The following is a 26,853-nucleotide window of genomic DNA, read 5'->3' on the forward strand; positions in this document are numbered from 1 at the left end:
GGCAGGGGAGTGGCCTGTGCTTCGCTAGGAAGACACCCATTAGGAAGGGTGGTAGGTTAGTTTCCATAGGAACAAGGAACATCTGCTCCAGCCAACTAGAGAACAGATGGGGCAAAAAATATTCTTAAAGGGGACATTAGCTCATGGAATTGGTGCCAGGGAAGTAGGCCTTTCTAAAGAAGACATGAGGGGGCATGTTAAACCTCTTAGCCTGAGAGAACTGTGAGGTCCTAAGACAGTAGAAGACCCACTTTGCTTTGGAAAGTGCAGGAGAAAGAACGCAAGATGTTTTCTCCCCTCAATAATGGCTGTCCTCTGGGAAAATGTCTCAAAGCTGTGTCAGCTTGCTGGCTGCCGGCTCAGAGCTCCCTGAGTCCTTCGGTCAGCAGTCTTCCCCTGCCACCTTCCCTATGGACCTTAGCTCATCTATATGACATACCCCACTTCTGTTGCCAGCTCCCTCTTAAACATCCCAGGAGCTCTTCTGCACTGGGCAGTAGGAAGCTCACCTGCTTTCTCTGACCCTCCTCTTTCTTCCTGTCCTCTCAGATGGCCTGGTCTCTAGGCTGGTGACAGCCTCCCAGCACCATTTTCTGCTGTCTTTAGACAAAATTCCCAGTGCTTTCCCTTCTTCCTCCTGTTTGCTTTCCTTTTCTTCCACATACCAACCATGTGTGCAAAGTCTAGATGGAGACTTTGGGTCCTCCGGAAATCATCTTGTCCCTTCCTCTGGGATTAATTTGTGACTTCTGGTTACAAGTTACTGACTACTCAAAGCAGCTTAAGCCCCAGAGGGGATTTAATTATAAGGGTGCTGGGGTGTCTCTCAGAGCTCAAGGTCAAAGAAATGGCTGGATCACAGGAACGGACTAGAAGCAAGAAGCTGAATGCCACAGATATGGTCTTTGCCCCTCTCTGTGTGCTGGCTCATTCGTTTCTCTCATTGCAGAGAGGACTTTCAGCTTCCTGGTCGGTCTATAGGAAAGAAAAGATGGAAAAGCAGCTCCTTCCTGTGCACATCACCAATAGAGTCACCTGGAGAAGGGCTGGCCTCTTTTTTCTCTCCATCTCAGTTCCCATCCCTGGGGAGGGATTTTGGCTGAGCTGAGATCAGGTGGCTACCCCATGTAACCACAAGAGTGGGTAGGGTTTAGGCACATGGTTATTTCCTTAACCATGGATCTACGGATGGGGCCAGTTTCTAGAAAGGGGTTAGTACTTTCTGTTGCACATTAGCCCTTCTTGGACCTCTAAGCCTAGGGGAGTCTGGCCTAGAGAGTTTACACACCCCGACTCCTCTTGCTTGGCTCTTCTCCTGCCTGGCATGAGGACGGGCAAGGCCTAGCAAGGAGCAGGGTAGTCTGACTGACGGAACCTGGGGCATGGCTATGTGTCATTGCCATTCCCCATGTGCAGAAAAGATCCGGAACCTAGACCTTGAAGGCCATTCAGTCCCCGACCCCTCCTCAGGTACCACTCTATCCTTTTAGTAAGTCTTTCATAAATGATTTGATTGTTCCATTTGACACTAGGGAGTCAACATTGAAAAGTCTCACGTTGGAAAGCTCATTGTTTCTAAATTCTGTCTTTCATGATGTAACTGAATCCATCCATTGTCCCTCATTCCATCTGGGGCTCACAAGGAAGACTCAGGCCCACCATCTTGCTTAGGTTAGGATTGAATTAGTGAATATGAAACTATTTTTGCATGAGAAGACAAGGGCTTGGGCCAGGCTCTATGGGATTTGGAAGCATTTTTGACTGGCTGCTGCTCTTCATCGAAATGAACCCCTGAGGAGAAGAGACACATGTCTGACTACTTGTGGAAATGCCCAAGAGCACTCCTCCAGATTCTTCTTTTCCAACTACTGGCTCCATGGGACCAGAGCCAACTGTGAACCATGAGAGAGGTGTGGAGGTTCAGGCAAGTCAAGGGAGAGAGATATGAGGAGTAGGGGGAGGACAGCAAAGGGGTCCTAGACCAAGATGCCGTCTTCCCTCTATCACTCACATTGATGGACCTTGTGGAGGTTGGGCAACCAAAACCTGCAAAAAACCCTAAATCCTTTTGGATCTCTGATAAGAAACAGCTAATAGTTAGCAATGTAGAGGGGACTGAATTTCAGTTCCTGTGTTTCTGGTGGTTCCACAAGCTGGGGTGTTGAGACAATGATAACCACGAACGCATAACAGGCATCATTTTAAGCATTTTATGTAAATTAAGTCACGTAATCCTCACAATAAATCCTATGAAGTAGAAACTGTTACCCACCCCCCATGTTGCCAATGAGGAAACTGAGTCATAGAGAGATTGAATAACTTGTCCAAAGTCCCATTGCTAGTATGGAGTAGAATCAGGATTCAAATCCAGGCATTGTGGCTTCCCAGCCATCCTTCCTTTTCTCTCTGACCAATTGGGGAACCAAACAGTTCTACCCCAGGTGAACAGGAGAAAACACCACCTGATATCAACTCCTCCAGGACAGCAACTTTGTCCTTTGTAGCCATGTGCTAAGGCCCAGTGCCTTACACCCAGTAGAATTTCTTGTTGGAAAGAGGAAAATTAAAGGGGGACAAGGATTAGTCTTTGTCTTGAGACTTTCCAACAAGAGAAATTTACATTTAGACACTCCATGTATCCATGTATTTTCCTACCAGAAGGTAGTGTTTAGGAGTTAAATGTCACATCAAAGACAAATGTTAGAGCCAGGAGATTTTTCTTTCTAGGAAGAAGGATATGTTAGTTAGTGACTTTCTCCATCTGATTCGGACTTTATCTCTACCCTTGTCACTAAATTCTTTTCCTTTCTCTCTCCATGGAGCTGGTAGTTGAAAAAAAGAAATCTGCAGGAATGGGTACGGTGGCTCTCTGGTTATGGTGGTAATAGCCATGTTCCTAAATCTGACCTCCTTTCTTCAGGTCAAATTGGATAAGCTTTCCATGGTGCTGCAGGCTTTTTCTTTCTGATCCCCTTCACTCTGTGATGCCTCAAACCTCTCATTTCCGTCCACGCTCTCTGCAGACACAGAGTACTGAGGCTGGAAGGAGAAGGAGGGGAACAGGCAGGCCCCACTCTCTGCTCTGAGTAGTGTGTGGGAGGAGGCTGGAGAACGGAGCACTTCTCTCTGATCCTGCCTGACTCTTTTGGAGCCAGTGAGGTGGGGGTGTCTCTGAGTGAAGCAGAGGGAGGCCTGGAGGGGCTCAGGAGCTGGACTATTTCTGTAACACAGAGCACATCTGCAGCCAGCCACAGAGAAGGTCAAACTCTGGGCGCAGGGCTGGAATGCAAGGGGCCAGGCAGCTGGGGAGAGCTGTGGTTTCACCCTTTCTGGCAGCTTGGAGGGCTGCTGCAATGCCCTTTGGGGAAGGTGGGGCTACCCACAGCAAAGTGAGTAGGGGAGTGGGGAGGGACTCTGCCCTGGTAGATAGTGATGATGGTGCAGGGCATTGGAGGAGGGTAGGGGAAGGCATGCAAAATCTAAATGCCCATCACATGTGTTGGAGAGGAATTTAATTCCAAGATTTGGGGGCTTTAATTCATGCTCTCTACCATTAAAAAAAAAAAACAGGCAAAGCACTGTGTGAGAGGAAAGAGAAATAGTGCTGAGACAGGAACCAGGAGGCCACGAAACACACGCATGTGAGTGTGCACCAGTGTTCAGAAATCCACATGGGGAGGGGGATGCACTTGCACTGGCCCCTTCCAAGGCCATATCTAACACACAAATTTGTACCTATAGTCTTTTCCTTAATGAGGACCACGCACCTCCCACCACAAATTGTATAAGCTCCAGGCCCCCAGAAACCCAGATCTGTTGCTGCATCCATGACACTGACACATATGCCCTTCCTTGGTCCCCTGCCTGCACGTCATGAAGCCCCTTCCTCTGTGCGCGTGCACCCCGTAGCTTCTGTGCCTTACCCTCATCTTCCCACATGCGTGTGTGTGGTTTGGAGCTTCTTGAGTTTCCGTTTATAGTTAGAAAATTGCACTGCTCTGGCTCTGGCTTTGTCACAGGAGGCTCGTGTTGGCTCAGCTGACTGCTGCTTGACCTTTGGTCACCCTGCCCTTGGCCTGGCCTGCTCTGGCCACCTAGAAGCATAATCTGTTGGTTTGTTTTCCTTCTCGGGCTGTGGGTCCTCCCCAGCTGAATCTAAGCCTCTAAAATGGGGTGAGGGTTTCAGATGAGCAGTCAGCCTTTGGAATGAGCGCTTCCCTGAAAAACCAAAGGTGCTCAGGATGAGCAGCTCTTTTGTCCTATCATTTGTTCTAGGGGCAATGAGATTCCCTTTCTCAGGTCCAGTGGGCCCCAAGGGAACAAGGACTTGCTACACACCTTATGCAGCTGGGTAGCAGCATAAGCACTAGAATTGTTTTTTTGTTGTTTGTTTGTTTTTTTTGAGATGGCATCTCCCTCTGTCACCCAGGCTAGAGTGCAGTAGCATGATCTCAGCTCACTGCAACCTCTGCCTCCCGGATTCAAGCGATCCTCCTGCCTCAACCTCCCGAGTAGCTGGGACTACAGGCGTGTGCCACCACACCTGGTTACTTTTTGTATTTTTACTAGAAACAGGGTTTCATTATGTTGGCCAGGCTGTACTTGAACTCCAGACCTCAGGTAATCCACCCACCTTGGCCTCCCAAAGTGCTGGGATTATAGGCATGAGCCAATGTGCCTGGCCTAGAACTGGGTCTTCTTAGTCAATTATTTCTGTCCAGTAATGTTGACCCTTAGAATGGACTTGCTTTCAACCATGACACACACACAAAAGCCCGCCTCCCAGTTCAAACTACACTAGGAACAGACCTCCCTCACATTTGAGATTCTCAGGTGTTAATTGTTCTGGCTCCTAAGTACAGGGGAGAGGGTACTATCTTGATGGATAACTTCTTTAGGAACAAATTATTAAGCATCCATCTGTATGTGTCAAAGTGGTAAGGGGTTTTATAGTCAAGATTGAGCCACTGTCTCCTAAGGATAAATAGTCCAAGGCAGATGCAGACAGATAATAATGATTATTGGCATTTATTGAACATTTACTAAGTGCCAGAACCTTTCATAAATTTTTTATGGGTATAATCTTATTTACTCCTATGATGAACCCATGAAGAAGGTCTGTATATTATCCCCTTTTCACAGATGGGGGAATGAAAGCACAGAGAGGTTAAGTTTCTCACCCAGAGTCCCTTAGGTAGTAACTGGTGGAGCCAGGATTGGAACTGGGGCAGTCTGACTCCAGAGCCAAAAATCTCAAGGCTAATGCGGATTCAACTCAATAAAAATAAACGAAAGGATTAGCTGGTAGGATGATGCATGAGAAGGGAATTTCAAGTTGCACAACTAACATGAAGTGGGAAGAAAGCTGGCTTTGGGCTGTGTCCTGGGCTCTAATCCCAGTTCTCTCACTTCCTAACTGTGTAGCCTTGGGCTAATAACCTGACCTCTCAGGTTCTTCATCTGCAACAGCAGGACAGCAATACCTATCTCTGGGGGTTAAGCAGAGAATTCGCTAGCATCATGGCTTGGGTAGGTGTTAATTTCCTTCTTCTTTCTGTGCTAGTTGTCAAGTTTTCCTGGGAGGGTGAAGGGTAATTTGGGAATTCAAGGTTAATTCTTATTTCAAGAAGAAATGTCCAACCAGCCCTCCAGTACCTTATCTTCTGGACAAGATTTTCTGCCATCACCACTTCCTCGGTATCCTCCTGGGATCGCCTGGAATTGGAGGAGAGACAGGCTGGAGAGAGAGAAGGGTGTTTGGCTTAATGCAGCTGTCAAGCAGCTGTCACCCTCTGGCCACTCTTTCTTCATCTTCTCTTTTTCCTTTTAAAAACAAGGACATTATCTTGCATAACCACAGTACAATTAACAGACTCAGGAAACTTAATAACATCAATACAATTCTATTATCTAATATACAGGCCATACTGAAATTTCACCAGTTGTCCTAATAATGTCATTAGAATCCAATTCAAGATCATGTCTCCTTCCTCTCAGTCTGGAAAGTCCCTCAGCCTTTCTCCATGTTCATGCATTGAAGTTTTCTTAAAGAGCACAGGATCCTCTCTGGGACTTCCTGAGCATTGTCCTGTCATTCCTCATCCCTGAGCAGGGCTGACTAGAGTAAGGCGATTAATACACTCCCCTTAGGTGCAAAATGTAAGAGGGTGCCAAAAAACTCAGTAGTCAATATAAATAACATTTCAATGCAATAATTTTAAAATCAAAATCAATGCAAACATTTCATGAAGAACAAAATAGTAACATTTGAAATAAAGACAGGATCCAAAACAGTGCCACTTTAAGCCAAATTGGAGGCTGAGGCAAAAGGGAAATTCCAGTGATACTGGTCCTGTCTTTATTTGAAATGTTGGTATTTCATTCATCATGGGTTTTTAATGTTAATTTTTATTTAAAAAATATCGCATTAAAATAAGTCTTGATTGGCCGGGCGCGGTGGCTCATGCTTGTAATCCCAGCACTTTTGGAGGCCAAGGCGGGCGGATCACCTGAGGCCAGGAGTTCGAGACCAGCCTGGCTAACACGGTGAAACCCCATCTCTACTGAAAATACAAATATTAGCTGGGTGTGGTGGCACATGCCTGTAGTCCCAGCTACTTGGGAGACTGAGGCAGGATAATCGCTTGAACCTGGGAGGCAGAGGTTGCAATGAGCCAAGATCGCGCCACTGCACTGCAGCCTGGGTGACAGAGTGAGACTCCATCTCAAAGAAAAAAAAAAAAGTCTGATTACTGAGTTTTTGGATGCCCCTTAAACTTTGTGCTCCCTCCCCCACTCCCACAGGATGAGCTTGCTCCCTCTCCCAGTCATCCCACCCTCAGAACAAGTTGGGGGAGAGAGGTGGGGCTCCATGCCAGGAGGAGGAAGGTTAGGGGACAGAGAGAAGAGGCAGGAGGGGAGGGGTACAGGGGCCTGGAACACAGCCGTGTGTCTGGCCGGGAGCTCTCTAACAGCTTCCAGCTGCTTCCACAACCTCCAGACTTCCGCCCTGGGAGTGGTGTTTGGTTGTTTTTTATTCCCCCTCTTCACATCAAATGTGTGATCTAATTAGACTTTGCATCCCTCATTTCTATCAGTCTTCCCTGTCTTGCAGTGCTCCCCTTAGTTGACCTGTCCTGACCCTGTTTCCACCCATCCCAGGAGCCCCTCAGGTGCTGCCACTGGCATGCTCCAGGAGCATCCACCCAGTGCTGGGTGAGCACCGCAAAGACCAAGCCAGGGCGAGAGACACAGGTGGGCGTCAGCCAGGGCGAGGGAAATGGGGGGCATCAGCCAGGGCGAGGGACACAGGTGGGCATCAGCCACGGTGAGGGACACAGGCGGGCATCAGCCAGGTTGAGGGACACAGGCGGGCATCAGCCAGGGTGAGGGACATAGGTGGGCATCAGCCAGGTTGAGGGACACAGGCGGGCATCAGCCAGGGTGAGGGACATAGGCAGGCATCAGCCAGGCCGGGGCAGCTCCTTGTGGCCCTGAGGAAAGAGCTTCAGACTGAGGTTAACAGACCCCGAGGTTAGCCTTGCCTCAAGTATATGAGGTGGGTTATCTCAGCCAAACTTCCAGCTTCAGGGATTTTGTTTTGTAAAATGAGGGTGGTACTAACACTTTTCTGCTCACCTCATAAGACCATAAAAGAACCAAATGAGATAATGATGACAGTGCTTTGTGAACCGTAAAGGATTTTATCTGATATTTTCCCTTCTGTCATAGAACAAATAATCCTTTATTTTGATTAAGACCGTATTCAGGTCTGCTGCATTATTTGATCTAAATCCACGAGAAGAGTAAAGGCGGATCCAGGACCCATGTTCATCTCTGCCTGTAACCAGCATTTCTGTCAGACTAAAGCAGGTCAGTAGGAAACCATGCCCATTCCCACCCTCATTCCATCACCATGTGAAACAGAATGGGTGTGCCCAATAATAGCAGTCGTTGTTTTAATGTCTCAATTGAAGGCTTTTCTTTTTTATAGATTTATTGAGGTATATTATAAATTGTATATATTTAAAGGGTAAAATTAGGTGCATTTTGTGAAACCATAACCACAGTTGAGAAAATTAACATATATCCATCACTCCCCAGTTTCTTCCTGCCTCTTTGTAATCCCTCCCTCCACCTTGGCCCCAGGCAACCACCAGTCTGCTTTCTGTCACTATAGATTAGTTTGCATTTTTAAGAATTTTATATAATGGAATCATAGAGTATATACTTTTATTTCAGGAAAGCCTGGCTCCTTTTATTCCATATAAATATTTTAAGATTCATCCATTATGTTGCATATTTCAATAATTCATTTCTTTTTATTGCTGAGTAGTACTCTGTTGTATGCATGTAACACATATGTTGTACCCAGGTGTTCATGGACATTTGAGTTGTTCGTAGTTTGGGGCTGTCACAAATAAAGCTGCTGTGAACATCTGTCTACAAGTCATTGTGTGGACATATGCTTTCCTTTTTTTTGGGTAAACGCCTAGGAGTGAAGTCAATGGGTTGCATGGTGCATGGATGTTTAAACTCTTTAAGAAACTGGGAAACTGTTTTCTAAAGCAGGATGTACCATTTATATTCTCACCAGCAGTATATGAGCGTTCCAGTTCCTCTACATTTTTGCCAGCACTTGGTATGGTTAGTCTTTTAATTTTAGCTATTCTAGTGGGTGTGGGTAGAGATAGCTCATAGTAGTTTCAATTTGCATTTCTCTAATGGCTAATGATGTTGTCTTTTCATGTACCTTATTTGACATGTGTATGACTTTGGTATTGTTTGCTATCTTAATACTAAGTTGTGAGAGTTCTTCATAGGTTCTAGATAAAAATCCTATGTCCATTATATATTTTGCAAATATTTTCTCTCTGTTTATGGCTTACTTTTTCATTTTCGTAACCATGTCTTTTTTTTTTTTTTTTGAGATAGGGTCTCACTCTGTCACCCACGCTGGTATGCAGTGATGCGATCTTGGCTCACTGCAACCTCCCCCTCCTGGGTTCAAGTGATTCTCTGACTCAGCCTCCTGAGTAGCTGGGATTACAGGTGCACGCCACCATGCCTGGCTAATTTTTGTATTTTTAGTAGAGACGGGATTTCACTATGTTGGCCGGGCTGGTCTCGAACTCCTGACCTCAAGTGATCTCCCCACCTTGGCATCCGAAAGTGCTGGGATTACAGGCATGAGCCACTGTGCCTGGCCTGTAACAGTGTCTTTTGAAGAGCAAACTTAAATTGTGATGAAGTTCAATTTATTGATTTTTCTTGATGGTGTGTTTTTTGTCATTTTAAAGACATCTTTGCCAAATGCAAAGTCACTAAGATTTTCTCCTGTGTTTTCTTCTGGAAACCTTGTAGTTTTAGCTCTTTCATTTATGTCTATGGTCCATTTTGAGTTAATTTTTTAATGATAGGGTCAAGGTTGTTTGTTTGTTTGTTTTCATACATGGTGTTTTACGGCACCATGTATTGAAAAGGCTGTCATTCTCCTTTGCATTGACTTTATACCTTTGTCAAAAACCAGTTGACCAAAATGTGTAGATTTATTTCTGAACTCTCTACTCTGTTCCATTTATCTATACATGTGTCTTTATGCCAACACTACATTGTCTTGATAACTGTAGCTTTATAGTAAGTCTTGAAGTTAGGTAGTATAAATCCTCCAAACCTATTCTTCTTTTTCAAAGCTTTTGGGTATTCTGGATCCTTTGAATTTCCATGTGAATGTTAGAATCAGCTTGTCAACTTTACAAAGATCTGCTAGGGTTTTGGTTGGGACTGTGTTGTATCCATAGAAAAATATGGGGAGAGTTGACAATTTAACAATATCGAGTCTCCTGATCCATGAAAACAGTATTTTTCTCCTTTTATTTGGATTTTATTTAACTTCTTTCAGCAATGTTTTATAGTTTTCAGTGTATAGGTGTATCCCTTAATTTTACGCTGTTATAAATGGTGTTTTAAAATTTCCTTTTTTCATTGTTTGTTGCCAGTATATAGAAATACAACTGATTTTTCTATATAGACTTTGTATCCTGAGCCTCTCCTCCCTTGCTTTGAAAATTGAATTTAAAAGAGCAGGAACCTGAAAATATCAAGGGGCAGGGCATTTGCATGACATGATAAACATTTATAATGGCTCTAAAAACATGAGCATCTTTCTGTTCTAAGTCATAGATCATTTCAGTAGCAGCCCTATAGTAGCTGTGACTGTAAAGGATGGGAAGGAGGGGTGGTATAGTAAATTCTGACCCTGCACAAGTAGAACACCTCCAGATCTCTGGGGTACTCTTGAGGGTGAATAGAGCAAGTGGAAATGCAGTGCAGCCCCTTTAAGGAACCCGGCCAGCCAGCCACCCCCCCGGGCTGCTAGGAAGGCAGCCCAGGAGATAAGATAAGGCCCCCTGGCAGGTTTAAAGCAGGGTCCTGAGCCACAGTGGCTGGGCTACTGATAGGCAAACAGGAACCAGGGGTGATAAGGAGGAGGTGCCAGCTACTAAATCGGGGCTGTCAAGAGGAGGAGTAGCCAAATCATTCCTCCGGGGCCTGAAAGGAGAAGGGGCTATTAATTGTGGGTGTGTAGGGAGAGGGAACTTGTATTCTCTGTATATCCCATTTATGATCGTGGTAAAAAAGAAAAATCCTACTGGGCTGTACTTAAAGGCACTCTGTTTCATATGGAGTAAATGCTCAATAAATATAGGCTTATTGAGTTCCTTATGCTCTAGTGAGATGCTCTGATATGGGGTTTAGAGACTACCTAATTTCTTCCTCAAACGAGGAAAATCCTGGCAAGGACTTACTCTCACAAGCCTGGCGCTGCTCATTTGCACTCATCTGCATAGATTTGCATGTGTCCTACTTGTAGATACTTTTAGATTTCCCCCAAATCAGTTGCCTATTTTTAAAGGATAAAGAGGGAATTTATCTCTTCTTGTTCTTGCTCACCTTTCATCTGTATCCTTCAAAGACGCTAAAATAATTTCTGCAACTTTGAACTATAAACAATACCTGTGGTTGCATAGTTTATGCAGATAGAAGCAATTCTTTGACTGACGATGTGTTTGTCCTCTTAATTTCTATTATAATTTCTAGTTCTGCTCTCCAAACTTCTGAGTGGGGCAAAGAGATATTAAGGTAAAAAAATAAAAATAAAAACAAACCCTCTAGCTGAACAGCCAGGCTCAAATTGCTTAGAAAACTTCAAGAATTAGTTCACTCTACCTGGACAGAGCAGTTAGAGGCAGTTCCATGGATCTGAAGACCACCTTCCCACTGCTTCCCATCCCAGGGCTAGGGATGCTGTGACTTTGTCTGCTCTCCTTCCTCCAGGAATAAATGACAATATCATCCCTCCCCCAGATCCCAGCGCCTCTATTGGCCCGCCAGGCAAATATTTCATAATGCGGGCTCATCCAATTGGGCATGGTGCCAAAGCCAAGAGCCTCAGGTTGCGAGTGTGCTCCAATCAGGCGGGGCGGCCTGGGTGGGACTAGAGGGCTCTCCTTCTCCACATGGGAGGCGGCAGCATTACTCAGGTGGATGGCATCAACGTGGGAGTTGCTACTTTCTCAGGGCAGAGTAGAAGGGACAGGACTGTCCATCAGCCAGCTCTGGCTGGCTGAGGCAACCCAGCACTGAAGGGGTTAAGGCCAGCCAGCATGTGTGGCTGTTAATGATTGCTACCCACCAGGGACCTGGTGAGTATTAAAGGAAAACCTTCTCCCTATTCCTCAGTGTGAAAGGAGTCAGGGCTAGAGGCAGCAGAGAGAACAGCAAAGAAGAGCCGGTGAGTAAGTGGTTATCTGTCTGGTCTATGTTTGTCTGGGTGGCTCTGGAACAGAAAAGGAAGCCTGGATATACCCATTCCATCAGCTAGAGTGGGCTTTTGTTACAACCAGATACAAATTCTCAGCTTGAGGCCAGATTCCAGTATCATTACTATTTATTAGAAGGCAATCTTTAAAATTATCTTAGTCCAAGGGAGTGAACTACTCAGCGCAGAAGCCAGAGATACAAACCATTGTCTGTCCTGATATCAAGACAATGGTTTCGTGTGGCCACCCTGAACACAAAGCTGGAGCTGCTACTCTTCCTCCTTCTCTCTGAGCCATTGTCTCCAGAGAGGCGCTCGGTAGCTCTGGTCAGAAGCAGCGTCGGCCTCTCTTGTGGGCTGATTTCCTGGATGGGGCCACGGGAGGAAGGTGGAGGGGACAGAGCCACAGGAGACTGGCATGGCCGTGCTCCTGGTTTTATCCTTTCACTTAGCAGAGTCAGGTGTGGTGAGATGTAGGGTAAGACAGAACCTGGCGGGGGTGGGTGCAGAGAGTTGCAGGGAGAACTCTTCACTCATTAAGACAAGGTTGTCAGATGAGAGCAAAACTGAAATCCAGGGAGAAAGAGAACCAACCTTTTGCATTTAGATTTCTGTTGCCCCCATTCCCTCAACTTCCCCTTCAGGTCCCTCATCCCTTCAACCTCCAAAACATTTGTGCTCTTTGACCCTGGCACCTTCTAATGACAGTTTTGTGGAGGGGGTGTGGACAAGAATTCCTTGGCTTGGAGGAGGAGGTGGACGCACTGGCTTTTCTCAGCTGATGCTATCTTTCTGTGTGTGTACTCATGAATGCCCACGTGATTAAAAAAAAAAAAAAAGGGAGACTGCCACCAAAAAGGAAGTGCTTACTTTACCCTCCTCCCGCCCCCAGCTAGGAGCCCTTTTGTTCCCTTGCCTCTTTCTTGGGAGGAAAGAGATTCGATGACATAGTGATGCTAGGTTGAACCTAGGGAGGAACTTGGGGCCCTGGAGAGCCTATTGGGTGGGAACAGGGTGCTCCCTGTGCCAGTTTTGAAAGCAGATTCGAGCGATAAGGTAAACCCAACCCCCTGGTGGCTTTCAGCTGTGGTGCTTCCTCTGGCTGGGCTGCCCATGGGCAAACAGAAACCGGGCACAATAGGGGGAAGGTGCCAGCCACTAGACCCAGCAGGGCGAGAGCAGAAGCAGCCAAGGTTCTGGGCATTTGAGGCCAAGAAAGAGGGGGAAGTAGAGTATAGGAGAGGAACAGGGATACTTGTGTTCTGCCTCATATTGAGAGTCAGCCACAAATGCGACTAGCCAACTTCTATCCCTACACTCCCAGGAGAAGTATACTGGGATTGTTATTCCCAGGCAGGGGGGCTTCATGCAACCTGTGCAGTTGCCCCACATGCTTGGTTTAATGCTCTGCTATTGCTGTCTTGAAATCCTTAAGTTTTGCACAAGGGGCCCTGCAAATTGTGCAGCTGGTCCTATTTCCAGGCCCAGCCAGAAGTTGCAGGTGCAGAATAGTTGCTCATATACTCCAACAGGTGTAGGCAGGCTCACCTGTTACTCAGGTGTCACTTATGGAGGCTGACTTCTGTCCTGGCCGGCACCTGTGCTGCATCCCTTTCCCTTTCCTCCTCTCTGTTCCCCTCCCAGAGCACTCTGTTCCTCCTTGTCACAGCCTCCATGCCCAGTCTTTCTTCACGGCTGCTGCGTGGCAGGACAGGGGTGGGAACAGCAGTGTCCCTTGTCTGACTGCCTCCCTGCCTTCCTTCTCAGGCCCTCTCTTTTCCTTATCTGGGCTATAGCCAGCAGGTTCTCTAGGCTAGGTCTAAGCCTAGGAGCACCTCTTCTGTTCCTCTGAGATTGTCTTCCCTCCCCTCTGTAAGCCCCGGTTATCAGTGGATGCTCTCTGGCACCTGCTTCTTGTGATGTTTGCTTATCAACAGGTTGTTTTCCTGTGATTTCCGTAGGATCCAGGTCTGGATGAGTGCTGGGTGGGGAAGGGGAGGTGCAGGGAAGGAAGAATCCTAAGCCTGCTGTCCTTGGTAGTACTTCTTCTACCCTGTCCTCCTCCATGCCAGCTCCTCCTGCTCTGGACCAAATGGCCCACAGAAGACCTCCCTTTCCTCCTCCTCCCCCAAGCGTTAGCTAGAGGTTGGCCAATGCAGGAAGGAAAAGGAAAGCAGGAGGGAGGAACAGGTCCTCTGTGTCTCTAGCCTCCTCCCCAACTCTTCTTCCTTCTCCAACTCTTCTCTCCCAGCCTCCTTAAGCTGCTGGATGACCTTTTCCAGTGTTTCTTACGAGGCCAGTGCTGTTAGTAATGATACTTTCAAACCGTGCAGAGGAGTCTTAATGCATGTGATTTAAAAATAATGAGCCTGGCCAACATGGTGAGACTGTGTCTCTACTAAAAATACAACAAGTTAGCCAAGTGTAGTGGCCCGTGCCTGACGTTCCAGCTACTCGGGAGGCTGAGGTGGGAGAATTGCTTGAGCTCAGGGAGCTGAGGCTGCGGTGAGCCAAGATCGCACCACTGAACTCCAGCCTGGGATACAGAACAAGAACATGTCTCAAAACAAAAACAAAAACAAAAACAACCAAAAAAACCAACAACAACAAAAACAACAAAAAACCCAAAAAACGAAAACAATGGATTGTCCAGATTAATTCTGAGTGAACTTTGGAGTATATCATTTTTGATTTTTAACTTTTTGTTGTTGACAGCAGATTTTCCTTTCTTTTTAGCTTAGTTTAGGTCTATGAGGGAACTTGTATTTACTGAAGACACTGAGCTCATCAGCTGGTGGAAGGATACACTGGCTTAGAATTGCATTTCATAGAATTCAAAACCATTAGAACTGGAAGGTGGCTTAGAGAACATCTAGCCTAGTGCTGTCCAATAGAATGTTCTACAATGATGGAATGTCCTATGACTATTCTGTTCCATATGGTAACCACTAGCTACTGTGGCTCTTGAGACACAGTGAAATGTGGCTAGTGTAACTGAGGAACTGAAATTTTAATTTTATTTAATTTTAATTATTCAAAATTGAATACGGCTAGTGGCTATCAACTTGGTGCAAATTTAGGATAGTGCTATTTATTGTATTCCCTTATTTTATTAATGATTATAACATTAGCCACTACTAAACAACTGGATGTGCCAGGCATTCTTCTAGAGGTTTTAAATATTTAGTCCTCCCAGCAACTCCATTATCGTTACATGTTGCAGGTGGGGAAACTGAGACCCAGAAAGGGACAGTGACTCAGTAGTGGTCAGTTACCAAGACTCCTGACTCTGAGACCACCGGCCTTACCCTTTTTCTTAAGGACAATCCACACGCTGTCCATTCCTTGCCATCATGTGCCAGCTTTTTTCACAACTCTCCAAGTCCCTTTCCAGATCTCCCTCTTCCTCTCAGGGGCGTCAGGGGAGCTCACAAAGGATCGTCTCAGTCTGCAGCAAGTGCTCTCCTAGGTACAGTTGTTTTCTGGCTGGTTCCTTGGGTGGCCCTTGTTCCTAGGCTCCCTTTGGATCCCCCACCAGCAGGCAGCAGTGCAGGGATATCGCTTTGCCCTCAGAGCCCTTGGCAAGCTCCCCAAGTACAGGAGAAGTTCGATTCCTTGCTCCTGGCAAAAGGAGGTGTTCAAAATTTCCCACAATCCACCTGCCTCCAGCTTACCCTATTACTCTCAGTCTGAAAGAGAAGATCAGCTGAGCCCTCCTTGGGGGCCAGAGGCAGAATGGGTCTCCCTGGGCAGGTGAGGAGCAGCACTAAATTAGAGCCTGCTGTTGCCCCTCAACCCTTGCTGTGCTACCCTCCAGCCGGGAGGCTCCTGCTCTCCAGCTCTGGCTGGTTTACTGCTTTCCTCTTCCCAAGGCAAAGCTTCTGCTTTGTAGACTCTTATCAGAGTCTGGCTGGCTCTGTAGGGAGGGGAGGGACAGGAGGGGGCATGAAGCAGATGCACTGTGCACACTGATCCCAGTGAGAGGGATTTGAGGCTGAGCTCCTGTCTCCTTCAGCCGCTATTCAGCATCCCAACTGGAACAGCACGTGCCCCCTCCTCCAAGCAGTGGTGAGCCTGCTGGCCTGCTCTATAGCTGCTCCATCAAACTCAAACAGTTATTCAGTTCCCCTGTGTGTGAGGTGCTGGGCAGAGGCACAGAAATAAAGGCCAGGCTGTGGACAGTGTTTGCGTGGCTGCCCTTCCATGCCCCTACATCCAGGCAGCTGTTGTCAAACTAAAGTTTGTGGGTAGCTCCCAGCCCACGTCACACACAGTCCCCAGACCTGTAGCCCACAGATTTTATCAGTGAAAGAGTTTGTGGCTTTCATTACTGTGTTCTTGGAGCAGACCTTGAAAAGCTGGCATCTCCCCCTGAACCATGAAGCTCTCTCCTGCTTTCCTAGAGATGAGGAGCTCAGATTGGGTGCATCGCAGGGACAGAAAGAAGGGAGCCCAAGACTCAAATTTTTCTGACCTCTCCTGTCACTATAGCTGGGACAATGCACCTCAGCTTCCCTGATTCTGAAATGGGCCTTCCTTGCCTCCCTCCCAGTGTAAGGACCAGAGACTGCATGAGTTTTATTTTTCTCTTTGTTCCATATGCCTTCAGAGCATCATAACCTTTCTTCCTCTGCTCTCTGGTCCAGTGGGAGATTTGTGTTGTCTGCTGAACAAGGCATCACTCAATACCATTGTTTTACTGTTAAAATGAGAAAACTAAGATACCAGACAGCTTGATTCTCAAATTGCTGGATTGGGAACCAAGAAGGCGCTGGTAGCTTTTGAGGATGGGGAAGGAGGGAGATCAGCCAGCTTCATAACTCTCCAAACACCCACTTTGTAAAATTCCTTTCATGGGGTGGGGCAGGGTGGGGTCGCTGCTCTCCTTAGGACACCAGAAGCAGATCTGCTGAGTTAGGGATGCAGAGACATGGTTTCAGTGACCTTGTATATACCCGGCGGCGGACAGCTGGGCTGCCTCAGCCTCTGAAGGGCAGGGGTTTGAGATTCAACTCAGAGCTGGAAGGCGGCAGGGTGGTGGGGGGGCATAATTAATTATTGCCCTGCCCTGTTACCCCTTGGGATCCGTTCCACATTGCTGGCTGCCAGGAGAAGGCAACTTGGAGGCGAGGGGGCTGGGTCCTTTTTTCTCTGCTTCTGTCTGGCTTAGCTACTGAGGAAAGGCTGAGAGGAGGAAAACCCAGAGCTGTAGGCAGCTGGTTCTCCTTTGAATTCCCCCTCTCTTTAGAAGGGAACAAGAGCACACAGCACAAGGAGGAGCTCCAGGGAGCTGGATTGCCCCAGTTCTCCAAGTTGGGTCAGGGTGAAGGAGAAAGTGTCTCCCAGCCTGCCCACGGCAGCTTCTGGGTGGTAGAATCACAGTTCTCCACAATTGGAAGACACTTCAGTGTTGAGGCAGTTAAGGTCTGGCTGTACCCGGGAATGATATTCAATAATTCATCAACCAGAAAGGATGCTGGCCTGGAGTCTTGGAGGGCCCTGTGGTGCCAGGCATTAACTCTTTTGTCTCTGGGTCATGGAGATGTGAGGAGGTCTCAGACCCTGGCCCGGAGGTGGGGCAGGGACACTCGAGGGACTTGGGGGAGCAGCTTTTCACCTACCAACATGGAAGAGCTTCAGTATTTGAATCACTGGCAGAGTTATGCTATCTACTCTGGTTGTCTTCATTTTTCAGCAGACAGATGGAATTCCCTAAAGTAAAACAACCAGTTTAAAGATGAACCAAGCTAGGGTGGGAGGTCAGAATGAAGTTCCCCTGTATAGTATCCATGTTTTCTCTCATGCACACACACACGTGTGCACACACATGAGCTTGAACCCATTACCCTGACTGAAGTACACCTTGCCGTCCTGCCCTCAGTCTGCCATCTTAGGCCTTCCTATCTCCTCTCATAGGAATAAGGGACCACCCAGGCCCAGAGCAGGGGCTGGGAGACACTACAGTGAGAAAATGGGGGAAGGACAGCACCTGGGCTGGAAGGGAAGAAACCTGGACCTGGCCCCCTCATTTGTGATTTCTCTCCCTTGTCCATGGAGCCATCTCTTCTATCTTCTGCCTGTGGTGGGAGCTGAGCTCATGTAGAAGGCCCCCAGCCTTCCATAACTGCCCATAACAGGTTTTGGGATGGGGCTGGGGGTGCAGTGAGGCTGGGCAGAGTGAAGCAGGAAAGGGAACAGTATGGGTCTTGTCCCCTAGACATGCAGCTGAGCAGCTTAGGACATTTCAATAAACTGGCTTGGGGCAGGGAGGTACCATCTTCTTGACACTTTGGAAATAACTGTGGCATCAAAGGGGGGATGAGCAAGGGCAGAGAAGAAAGGTGAAAGCAAATACAAGGCTGGGTGACAGCCACTGGCAGCTGGTCCCCAGCACCCAGAGAACTGGCATTTTGATCTTCAAGGAGCACATGGAAGAGAAACAGTTGGGGTTGTTGTTTTTAGAGACGGGAGGGTCTTGCTCTGTTGTTTTTTAGAGACAGGGGTCTTACTCTGTTTTTTGTTGTTTTTTTTTTTGAGACAGAGTCTCGCTCTGTTGCCCAGGCTGGAGTGCAGTGGTGCAATCTTGGCTCACTGCAAGCTCCGCCTCCCGGGTTCACGCCATTCTCCTGCCTCAGCCTCCTGAGTAGCTGGGACTACAGGCGCCTGCCACCAGGCCTGGCTAATTTTTTGTATTTTTAGTAGAGACAGGGTTTCACTGTGTTAGCCAGGATGGTCTCGATCTCCTGACCTCGTGATCCGCCCACCTCTGCCTCCCCAAACGCTGGGATTACAGGCGTGAGCCACCGCGCCTGGCCTTTTTTTTTTTTTTTTTTTTTAAGAGATGGGGGCCTTGCTCTGTTGTTTTTTAGAGATGAGGGTCTTGTGCCTCAGGTTGGGTTGCAGTGGTGCGATCATAGTTCACTGCAGTCTCGACCTCCTGGGCTCAAGTGATCCTCCTGCCTCTGCCTCTGAGTAGCTGGGACTACAGATACGTGCCACCATGCCTGGCTAGGGCAGTGTTGTTTGGAGGGGCTCCTTCCCACCTGCAAATACCTAGAAGTGCTGCCAGGGCCTGACCCTCTTTGACCTCTTCTTTATGTGGCAGCAATAGGTGGGAAAACAGAGGGCCTCTGATGAGAAGTGGCTAGGAAAGTGTATTTTCTCCTGGAAATGGCAGGGGGAGCCTCAGGAATCAGGTGCATGAAGATGGCTGGAAACATAAACTGAGTTGGTTTTTGATTGGGACAGGATGCTGGAGCAGATAAGCCTCCTTGAAAATAATGATGAGATCCAGATGGGGAGGCACAGAGCAGGAGCCAACCTTCTTCCCACCTTCCCCTCCTCTGTGGCAGCAGAAATCCTCTCTGGAGCATGGACAGTCTCGGCTTGGAATTTGCTAGCTGGGAGAAAGAAAGAAGTGGGAGGGATGGGACCCCCTTTCCACTTGCCTCTCACGCAAACCTCTCTCCACCTAATGAGCTGTAATGCTGGAACCCAAGGCGTCCTCAGGATGGGGAAGCCGGGCCAGGGCTAATTCTTTGTCAGCAGATTCTCAGGAGCTATGGAAATGAAGCAGCTTGGTGTACAGCAGATAATCAAGAGAGGCCAGTGGGTGGAAGGAGTGGAGTATTTCTCCAGTCGTTCAATATTGATCACAGTGGGGTTCTGGGCATCCAGCCTGGGAGTGTGTGTGCATGTGTGAACATACATGCCTGCAAAAGATCATGAAACTTGGATAAATTTTGCCATTCTTGACAGTGTAGTGCCAGGTATACTGCACGTGGAGGCTGACTCTCCAGGGGGACGTTTGGAGATGAAGCAATGCAGAGTTATCTCTATGTGAGGTACTGTAGAGGTTGAGGATGTCTCTTGAACTACAAGAAAGCTTTAAATAGGTGCAGAGACAAAGGCCTGGAAAAATGGAGAGGATCTGCTTCTTTTCTTTGTAATTTATTGGTCTTGAGACTTCCAGAGTGCCTGCCCCTGGCACTCCCAGCCTGTGCCCCATACACGATCTTCTTAATCCTGGGACTAAGTATTTTTCATTTTTTCGCTCCTGCATCTGGCATATATCTTAATTTGTTTTTAAGTAGAATGATCATAGCCATTATCTCTTCTGCAAAAAATGGTCTACATCTTGAAAGTTTACAGCTATTATTTCATAGAATTAGTATATGTGCTGCTGAAGCGAGCACTATTATTTCATATAGTTAGAAGGTACCTCATTTACACATGAGAAAACTAAGGGCCCAAGAAATAAAGTCACATTCCTAACTCAGGTTGGATCTTGGACTGAATGTTTGGTCCTGCCGTGTTTGTTTCCACTGATGGCACTGCCATCAGGGCCACCCTCATTGTGGATAAGTGACCACCTACTGGACTGCTCTGGAGTTTAGGGCTGTTTCTACCTCCACCGCACAATCTCCTTTACCACTTGAGATTTTCCCTTCTCTTGGGTGGAATTTGAAAGGTACATTTGGATATGTATTCATGGATTCATAATCATTTGTCCTTGACAAATGGAAGCCTTTTGACATCCCAAAAGGAAGGAGAGAGGAAGGAGAAACGGATTACCTGTCCTTGTTTCCCTTTTTAATGTTCTGCCTCTTGTAAGTTCTTCTTGATGTCTAACTAAAATGAAAGTCTGCCATACTCTGCAGTTTATTGGCAAAGGGAAAGAACTGCTGCTAGACATTCTGTGTGCAGACTTAATTCAGAGGATTTCAGAGCTCTCGATGAGCAGGGGAAGCCCCTGAGCTTTCCTTCGTTCCTACTCCCTTGTGCTATCTTTACAGGGCATAGGAGAAGTAATTTAACTTGCAGCTTAAGCAAAGGCTGTGGGAGGCCCCTGAGCTCAGCTTGAAGAGAAAGGGGATATTTTTGCCTTCTAGAGGAAGAAGGCTCATTTTCCCAAAGCACCCCTACCCCCTCCTCCTTCTGTGCAGATGAGCTTAATTTTCTTCCCCTCCTACTGAAGGTGGATCAAAGCCAAGCTATGTATTCAAGGGGGAGCTAGGCAGGGAAGCTGAGTGAGGGGGTGAGGGGGCAGAAGCAGAGCTTCTCTCATGGAGAGGAAGTAATTAATTTTAAGAGAGTGCTAAGATAGGGAAGCCCTTGGCGATAGAATGTCAAACTCCAAATGCAGGTGGTTAAAAATTAAGTCAGGGCTGGAGAGTTTCTATTATTCATTCATTCATTCAACAAATATTTATCGAGCACCTGTTATGTATGGGCAGGAACCTCAAGCCGGCATCAGGAGAGGGCCCAAGAAACTGGATTAGGGACAGGGAAAGGATGTGATCTGAAAACCGAGGCTTCCTGTCACCAGGATAAATCATTTGCAAAAGTCCCATGAAATAGCTGAATATATTGACCTTCTGGATTTAAGATTAAGCTGTTTAAATATCAGCAGCGGTTGACCCCAGTTGTATCCTACCAACTTGTCTAATTATAGGTTAAATAATAATGTTGTCCATTTGCTTTTCCATTCACTGATCACATTATTCCCCAATCAAGTTCTTGCTCGATCCAAAAAATTCGATTAGCCCCTTCCTTTCAGTGTCTGTTGTGATGTCACAGAATTGCCATAGCAACAGACTGTGATGTCAACAGACTGCCTGGTGCTGCTAAAAAGAACCACGTTGGTCAAAAAAGGAATCTGTCATGTGAAGACAAAATGGAATGATATAGAAAGCCAGAGGAACTGAAACGTGATATCAAAAAGAACATCTTGGCAGGATAAGATAACAGTGGGTCTGGAGCCTCCTTTGCTAGAACTCTTTACAGAAAACCAAGGAACTTAATGAGGATTGATTGGAGAACCGGCTTGCCTAGAAGCAGGGGGATGGCAGCGATGACCTTCGGAAGGCCCTTGCAGTCCAAGGATCCTAAGACATGAAGGACATTTAGGAAAGCGGGGAGCGCTGACCATCTTTAGCCGCTGAAGAATTCAGAGGAATTAACATTGATACAAACCTCCTTGCTTCTGAGCAGATCTGACAGTCACCAGCTGGAATGTATCATCTCGTGTCTGGGAAGATTTTCAGCCATAAACACACAATGACCCCCTCTCAAGCCCCATTTGCTGCCCTCTTCCTTGCAAGCCTTGAGAGGAAGCTCTCCTTTAATATTGCCTGAGCAGCCCCATCCTAGCCACCAGCTCTGGTTCCACAACGTCCACGCCCATCTGGTCGACTTGCTTCTCTTCGGTAGGACCGCCACACAGGGAGGAAAAGCAACCCCGTGCTGTCTGAGGGGAGCAAGTCGGAGGGACGGGGCAGAGGATCTTCATTCATTATGCTCCTGTCCACACAGAAGAAGGCTGGGCAGGCTGACAGAAGAGAAAGGAGACCTGCTCAATCAATCTCAGCTTCTCAGCAGCGGCAGCAATAACAGCAGATGAATCTGGAGCTTCATTTAACCCTTATGCCCACAGGATCTGAAGGATCTCTGAGAAGCAAGTTGATTTTCAGCTCAGGAGCCTGTATTGTGGGTTGAGAATTGGGGAGGACTGTCTCCCTACAGGTCGGGCTGGCATGAGTTTCAGCCGTGCAGATGGGAATGCAGCCCCAGACTCCTTCACCCGCCCAGCTACTCTGCGTTCTTAGCTCACTGAGGTCGGACTACCTGGGAGTGCTACACCTGCTCCGTGTATGCCTGTCTCTCCATTTCAGCATTTTCTCATTGGGGCGCTGAATGGGGAGGATATCATCCCCTCTTTGTTTATTCTGCCTCCAGTCCTCTGACCAGTAGCATTCTGGCCGAATACCAGGAAGCCACGGGCCTACTAGAGCACCTAGGTGACCCCTACCACCACCCAAGGAGAGTGCCCTCCTGGTTCTCCAGAGCCAGAGTCAGGAGGAGGGGGAACTGCCAGAGACTCTGCCACCGACAGCTCTGCATCTCTGCCACAGCCTTACGAGTTGGACCAGAGGACTTACTTCTCAGAGGCATGGTAGGATCAGGGTGGCCGGTGGGTCCTTTGAGGCTGCCAACCTGGGGACGGAGCTGCCAAAAAGATGTTGAAGTTTCGGGCTGATCGACGTGTCAGGTAGGGATTTCTTCCACGGATCATGAGCCAAGTCAAGTCAGAGCAATCTCAGTTGGCAGCTTATCCTGCTTGGATCCGGCGGCTTCAGAGTGAGGGGTCTGCTTGAGATGACCTGGAGAAGGAAGCATAGTTAGGTCAATGGTTGCTGCATTGCAGTGCTTGTGAAGGGGAAGCTATTTTGAAATTGGTAGTGCCGGGATAGAATAAGGACGTCATTTGAAGGGGTTGCTGGGTAGGAAAGTCTGGGGCTGGGAGAGATGTGCCATTCCCTAGAAGTCTTGTGATGGTTGGCAGCAGACTGTGTGTGTGTACGCTTCTATGTGTGTGTGTGTGTGTGTGTGTGTGTCTGTGCCAGTGCCTGCAGGGAAGATTCCAGCAGTTACCATCGGGAACACGCAGAGCAGAAGGAGACTGGAGGGTCAGGGCAGGGGGTGGGTGCCCTGCACCACTGAGAAAAAGCAGACAACTTGACATCTCAAAGGACACCATAGTTGCCACAGACTGCTTGCCCCCCAGACCACCAGATGGGACAGATTCAGGGGCAGACAAGGGTAACGGGAAACAGTTGCCCTTCCTTGCAAAGATCCCCTGTGATTCAATTGAGGAGCATGTCCTTGTTGGACCTGGGAGGGAGGTGGGAATAAAGTTTGGGAAGTGGGGAGTGGATTATCAATGTGCTAGACTCAGAACCCAGGCCTGGTGGACACGCGCCTGGTTTTGGGTCCTGGCTGGCAAGCCTGGGCTGCGAAGCCCAGATTTCCACATAGACTGTAGGCACTGCCTGCTGTGCTTTTATCTCCTGCATGTCTTTGGATTACATCTGAGCATGATAGCTTTGGAAACTGAAAAAAACACTCTTTGATATTATCTTTAGCTTTAGCAGACAGCCCAAGGGCTGGGATGTGTCCTGGGCTATTGAAAGGGGGCCCCCAAAAGGTTATTTTCCTTCTCTGATGCAACTGAAGGGACTAAGCTAAGATCTCCTTCCTCTGCTGCTGGCTGACCTGCCACTTGTCAAGCAGAGCCGGCTCTTTGCTGTGGGTGTGCTTGAGTGGCCCTGTCTCCGTGGCCTCTGTCCTAGTGCCTGTTCCTTGCGGTAGTTTGGCACCTACTCTGGGTTCTCACAGTATTTCTCAAGAGGGATGGGCGAAAAGGCCCTTAACTCATCTAGTCCCTCCACTGGCTGAATGCTTGAATCTCCACTGCTACATTCTTGCCAAGTAGTCACCGCTTACCGGATCCATCTCAGGGGTTGCCATTATGGCTTAGACCGCTGCATCAGCCCCTCTGTGCTCTGTCTGCTGCCTTCCTCCCCATCTCCCCTGAGAGCCTCCTGGGGAACTATCCTGACACTCAGCCAGCCGGAGGAGCCACAGCAGGTCTTCCCAAGGAGCCTCCACGATGCTGCTCCCCATCTGCCTCTGCACCTACCCCCCACCCCCCAACCCCTGGTTCCTGCTCCCTTCTGCTTCCTGGCATGCCGTCCTCACAACACCCTGCCCCTCTCCTGGCCACAGCATCCCTTAATGAGATTGGACTGTTGAGCCAGCACTGACCTTCATGCCTGACAGCCCCTGAGGTCTCAATGACATCAAGCAGCCCTTAGACAGGAGACCCTGGACTTAGGGTGTGGGTGGGTCCAAGCCCAAGCTCAAGAATGGAATTTTTCGAGCTCCCATTTCCTTTTAAGAAAGAGACAGAGCATAAAGCAGGAGAAGGAGGAGGAGTCCAAGGTCACAAGAAAGTTTTTTCAGCAAATAATGGGGGGGCTTTTTTTTAATGTGGCTCACTGGCAGACGCTGTCCCTGGGAGAGAACCTGCCATGCGTGAGGTCCTGATGTGCTGAACTGGCTGCTGGAACCCCTCTTCCCCACACTTAGGATAACCACTGAAAGAGTTCAGTGTGGCTTATTTCCAGCCTCAGAGAACTCTAGTAAGTAGTTAGCACTGACTAGTGGGAGGTGACCAGGCTTCATTTCTTCCTTCCCCCACCCCGCCCCCACCCTCATCCAGATGTCAGCCCAGGCCTCCCATGGGTCCCCCTGGAGGACAGAAGCACAAGCTCCTTACATGATCACCTGTCCCTGTCACCACCCAGGGTCTGTCCACGCATTGGCTTTTGTCTCTGCCTTCTTCATCTTTACCACAACTCTTCTGTTTTTCCCTCTACAGCCACAATGAAAGACGGAACACATTTCTACACCCAGTGACTGGCCAGGTCCCAGAGGAAAACAAAAAATTTGACTTGAAAATGTAAGTGTGTCCCCTACTTGCTGTTTGGCCTTTCTGCCCTTAACCACTACCATCCCACCGCCTCCTTGCAGCTGGAAAGCAGAAGCAACAGGGAGGGGAAGGAAAGCAGAAGGCCTTTGCAGTCACTCACCTCGGTTCTGAGGACTGGAAGCATCTGAGACCCATCTGGCTTGACACCCTCATCCACTTTTCCTAGGGTCTAGCAAAAGCCAGGTTGGTGCACCCCGCAGGTTGAGCTGATGGAGTAGAAGACAGGTGTGAGGCTGGCATAGCACCCTTGGGCCTTTGAGGGAAGCGCTGAGAAAATCTGATATGATCACGAGAGCCAAATGCTAATTCCTCTCACTGTGGATCCTGGCTCACCAAATAAAAGGAGAAAAAAAGAAAAGAGGATAATTAATCTACTCTCATAGGCCACTAGGCAGTTGTGTCTTTTAAGGTAGAAGGAAAGGATTTCTGGAGCCGCAGGGTCTAGACTTTTAAAATAAATGTCCAGGGCTGGGAACAGGTGGCTCATGCCTGTAATCTCAGCATTTTGGGAAGCTAAGGTGGGAGGATCACTTGAGTCCAGGAGTTTAAGACCATCCTGGGCCATATAGTGACACCCCATCTCTCTAGAAAAAAAAAAAAATTAGCTAGGCATGGTGGCCCATGCCTGTGGTCCCATCTACTCTGGAAGCTGAGGTGGGAAGATCACTTGAGCCTAGGCGTTCAAGGCTGTGGTGAGTCTTGATTGTGCCACTGTGCTACAGGCTGGGTGACAGAGCAAGACCCTGTCTCAAAAAATAAATAAAATAAATGTCCAAGATCACTGACATATAATTTCAGAAAGGCTGAAGGAGTGGCTGAGGTGACCCTTCAATGGCACTCAAGAGATCTAATTTTGTGCTGATGCTGAAACAGTGGGTGGCAGGGTGCGGGAAAAGGATGGGTGGTTTCCATTGTTTCTTGGATCTCACCAATCTCTTTTTTCTGGTCGACTTGAAATCAGATCGGCCTTGGACATGTCCAATAAAACAGGTGGGAAACGCCCGGCTACCACCAACAGTGACATACCCAACCACAACATGGTGTCCGAGGTCCCTCCAGAGCGGCCCAGCGTCCGGGTAAGTCCAGCCCTCAAGGCAAGCTGTTGGGCTGGAAACATCTTCAGTGCATGTTTAGTGGGATCTCTGGGAATCCTAGGAAATTGTAGCCTGTCCAGCTATTTCTGCAGGCTCCAAGAGTAGGCAAGGTGACCCAGGAAGAGAGTGGAGAGTAGGAAGGGAAGAGGGCTCAGATCAGAACCTCGTAGAAGACCAACATCTAGACCAGGGGTTCTCAACCTCAGCACTGCTAGCAATCAGGGTTGGGTGATTCGTCGTGCTATGAGACTGTCCTGTGCATTGTAGGATGTTGAGCAGCATCCCTGGCCTCTGCCCACTAAATGCCAGTAGCACCTCTTTTCCAGGGGTGACTGTCAACAATGTCTCTAGACATTGTCAGTTGTCCTTTGGGAACAAAATCTCCCCAACCTCATTGAGAACCACTGGTCTTGAAGGATAGTCACGAAGGTCATGGTGATTGAGAGCTCAGAGAAGGGGAAGGAAGGAAGAGAGCCCCAGGAGAAGGAGGTCTAGAGAAGAATGTTGCAAAGAGGGCCAGGAAGACAAAGGCTGAAAGTGTCCTCTGGGTTTAGCAGCAATGTAGTCACTGGGGACCCTGACAAGGGCAGTTTGAGTGGTGTGAG

At 48.0% G+C, this 26,853-nt stretch overlaps 1 protein-coding gene across 5 annotated transcripts in view; it reads left to right on the top strand.

Annotated features, from left to right (window-relative positions):
• The window catches only part of PLEKHA6 (pleckstrin homology domain containing A6), an 88,553-nt gene that overhangs the window by 7,748 nt on the left and 53,952 nt on the right, over positions 1 to 26,853 (top strand). For 4 of the 5 annotated variants that reach the window (XM_054479133.2, XM_054479125.2, XM_063646900.1 and 1 more), the window contains exons 2-3: positions 25,044 to 25,124; positions 26,116 to 26,230. In XM_054479133.2, coding sequence (XP_054335108.1) covers positions 25,044 to 25,124; positions 26,116 to 26,230 — 196 coding nt within the window. Of the gene's footprint in view, positions 1 to 21,426; positions 22,872 to 25,043; positions 25,125 to 26,115; positions 26,231 to 26,853 lie in introns of those variants that run through there. The other variant, XM_054479142.2, reaches the window with a different exon arrangement.

This window comes from Pongo pygmaeus, chromosome 1 (assembly GCF_028885625.2).
Source record: "Pongo pygmaeus isolate AG05252 chromosome 1, NHGRI_mPonPyg2-v2.0_pri, whole genome shotgun sequence".
NCBI classification, from domain to species: domain Eukaryota; kingdom Metazoa; phylum Chordata; class Mammalia; order Primates; family Hominidae; genus Pongo; species Pongo pygmaeus.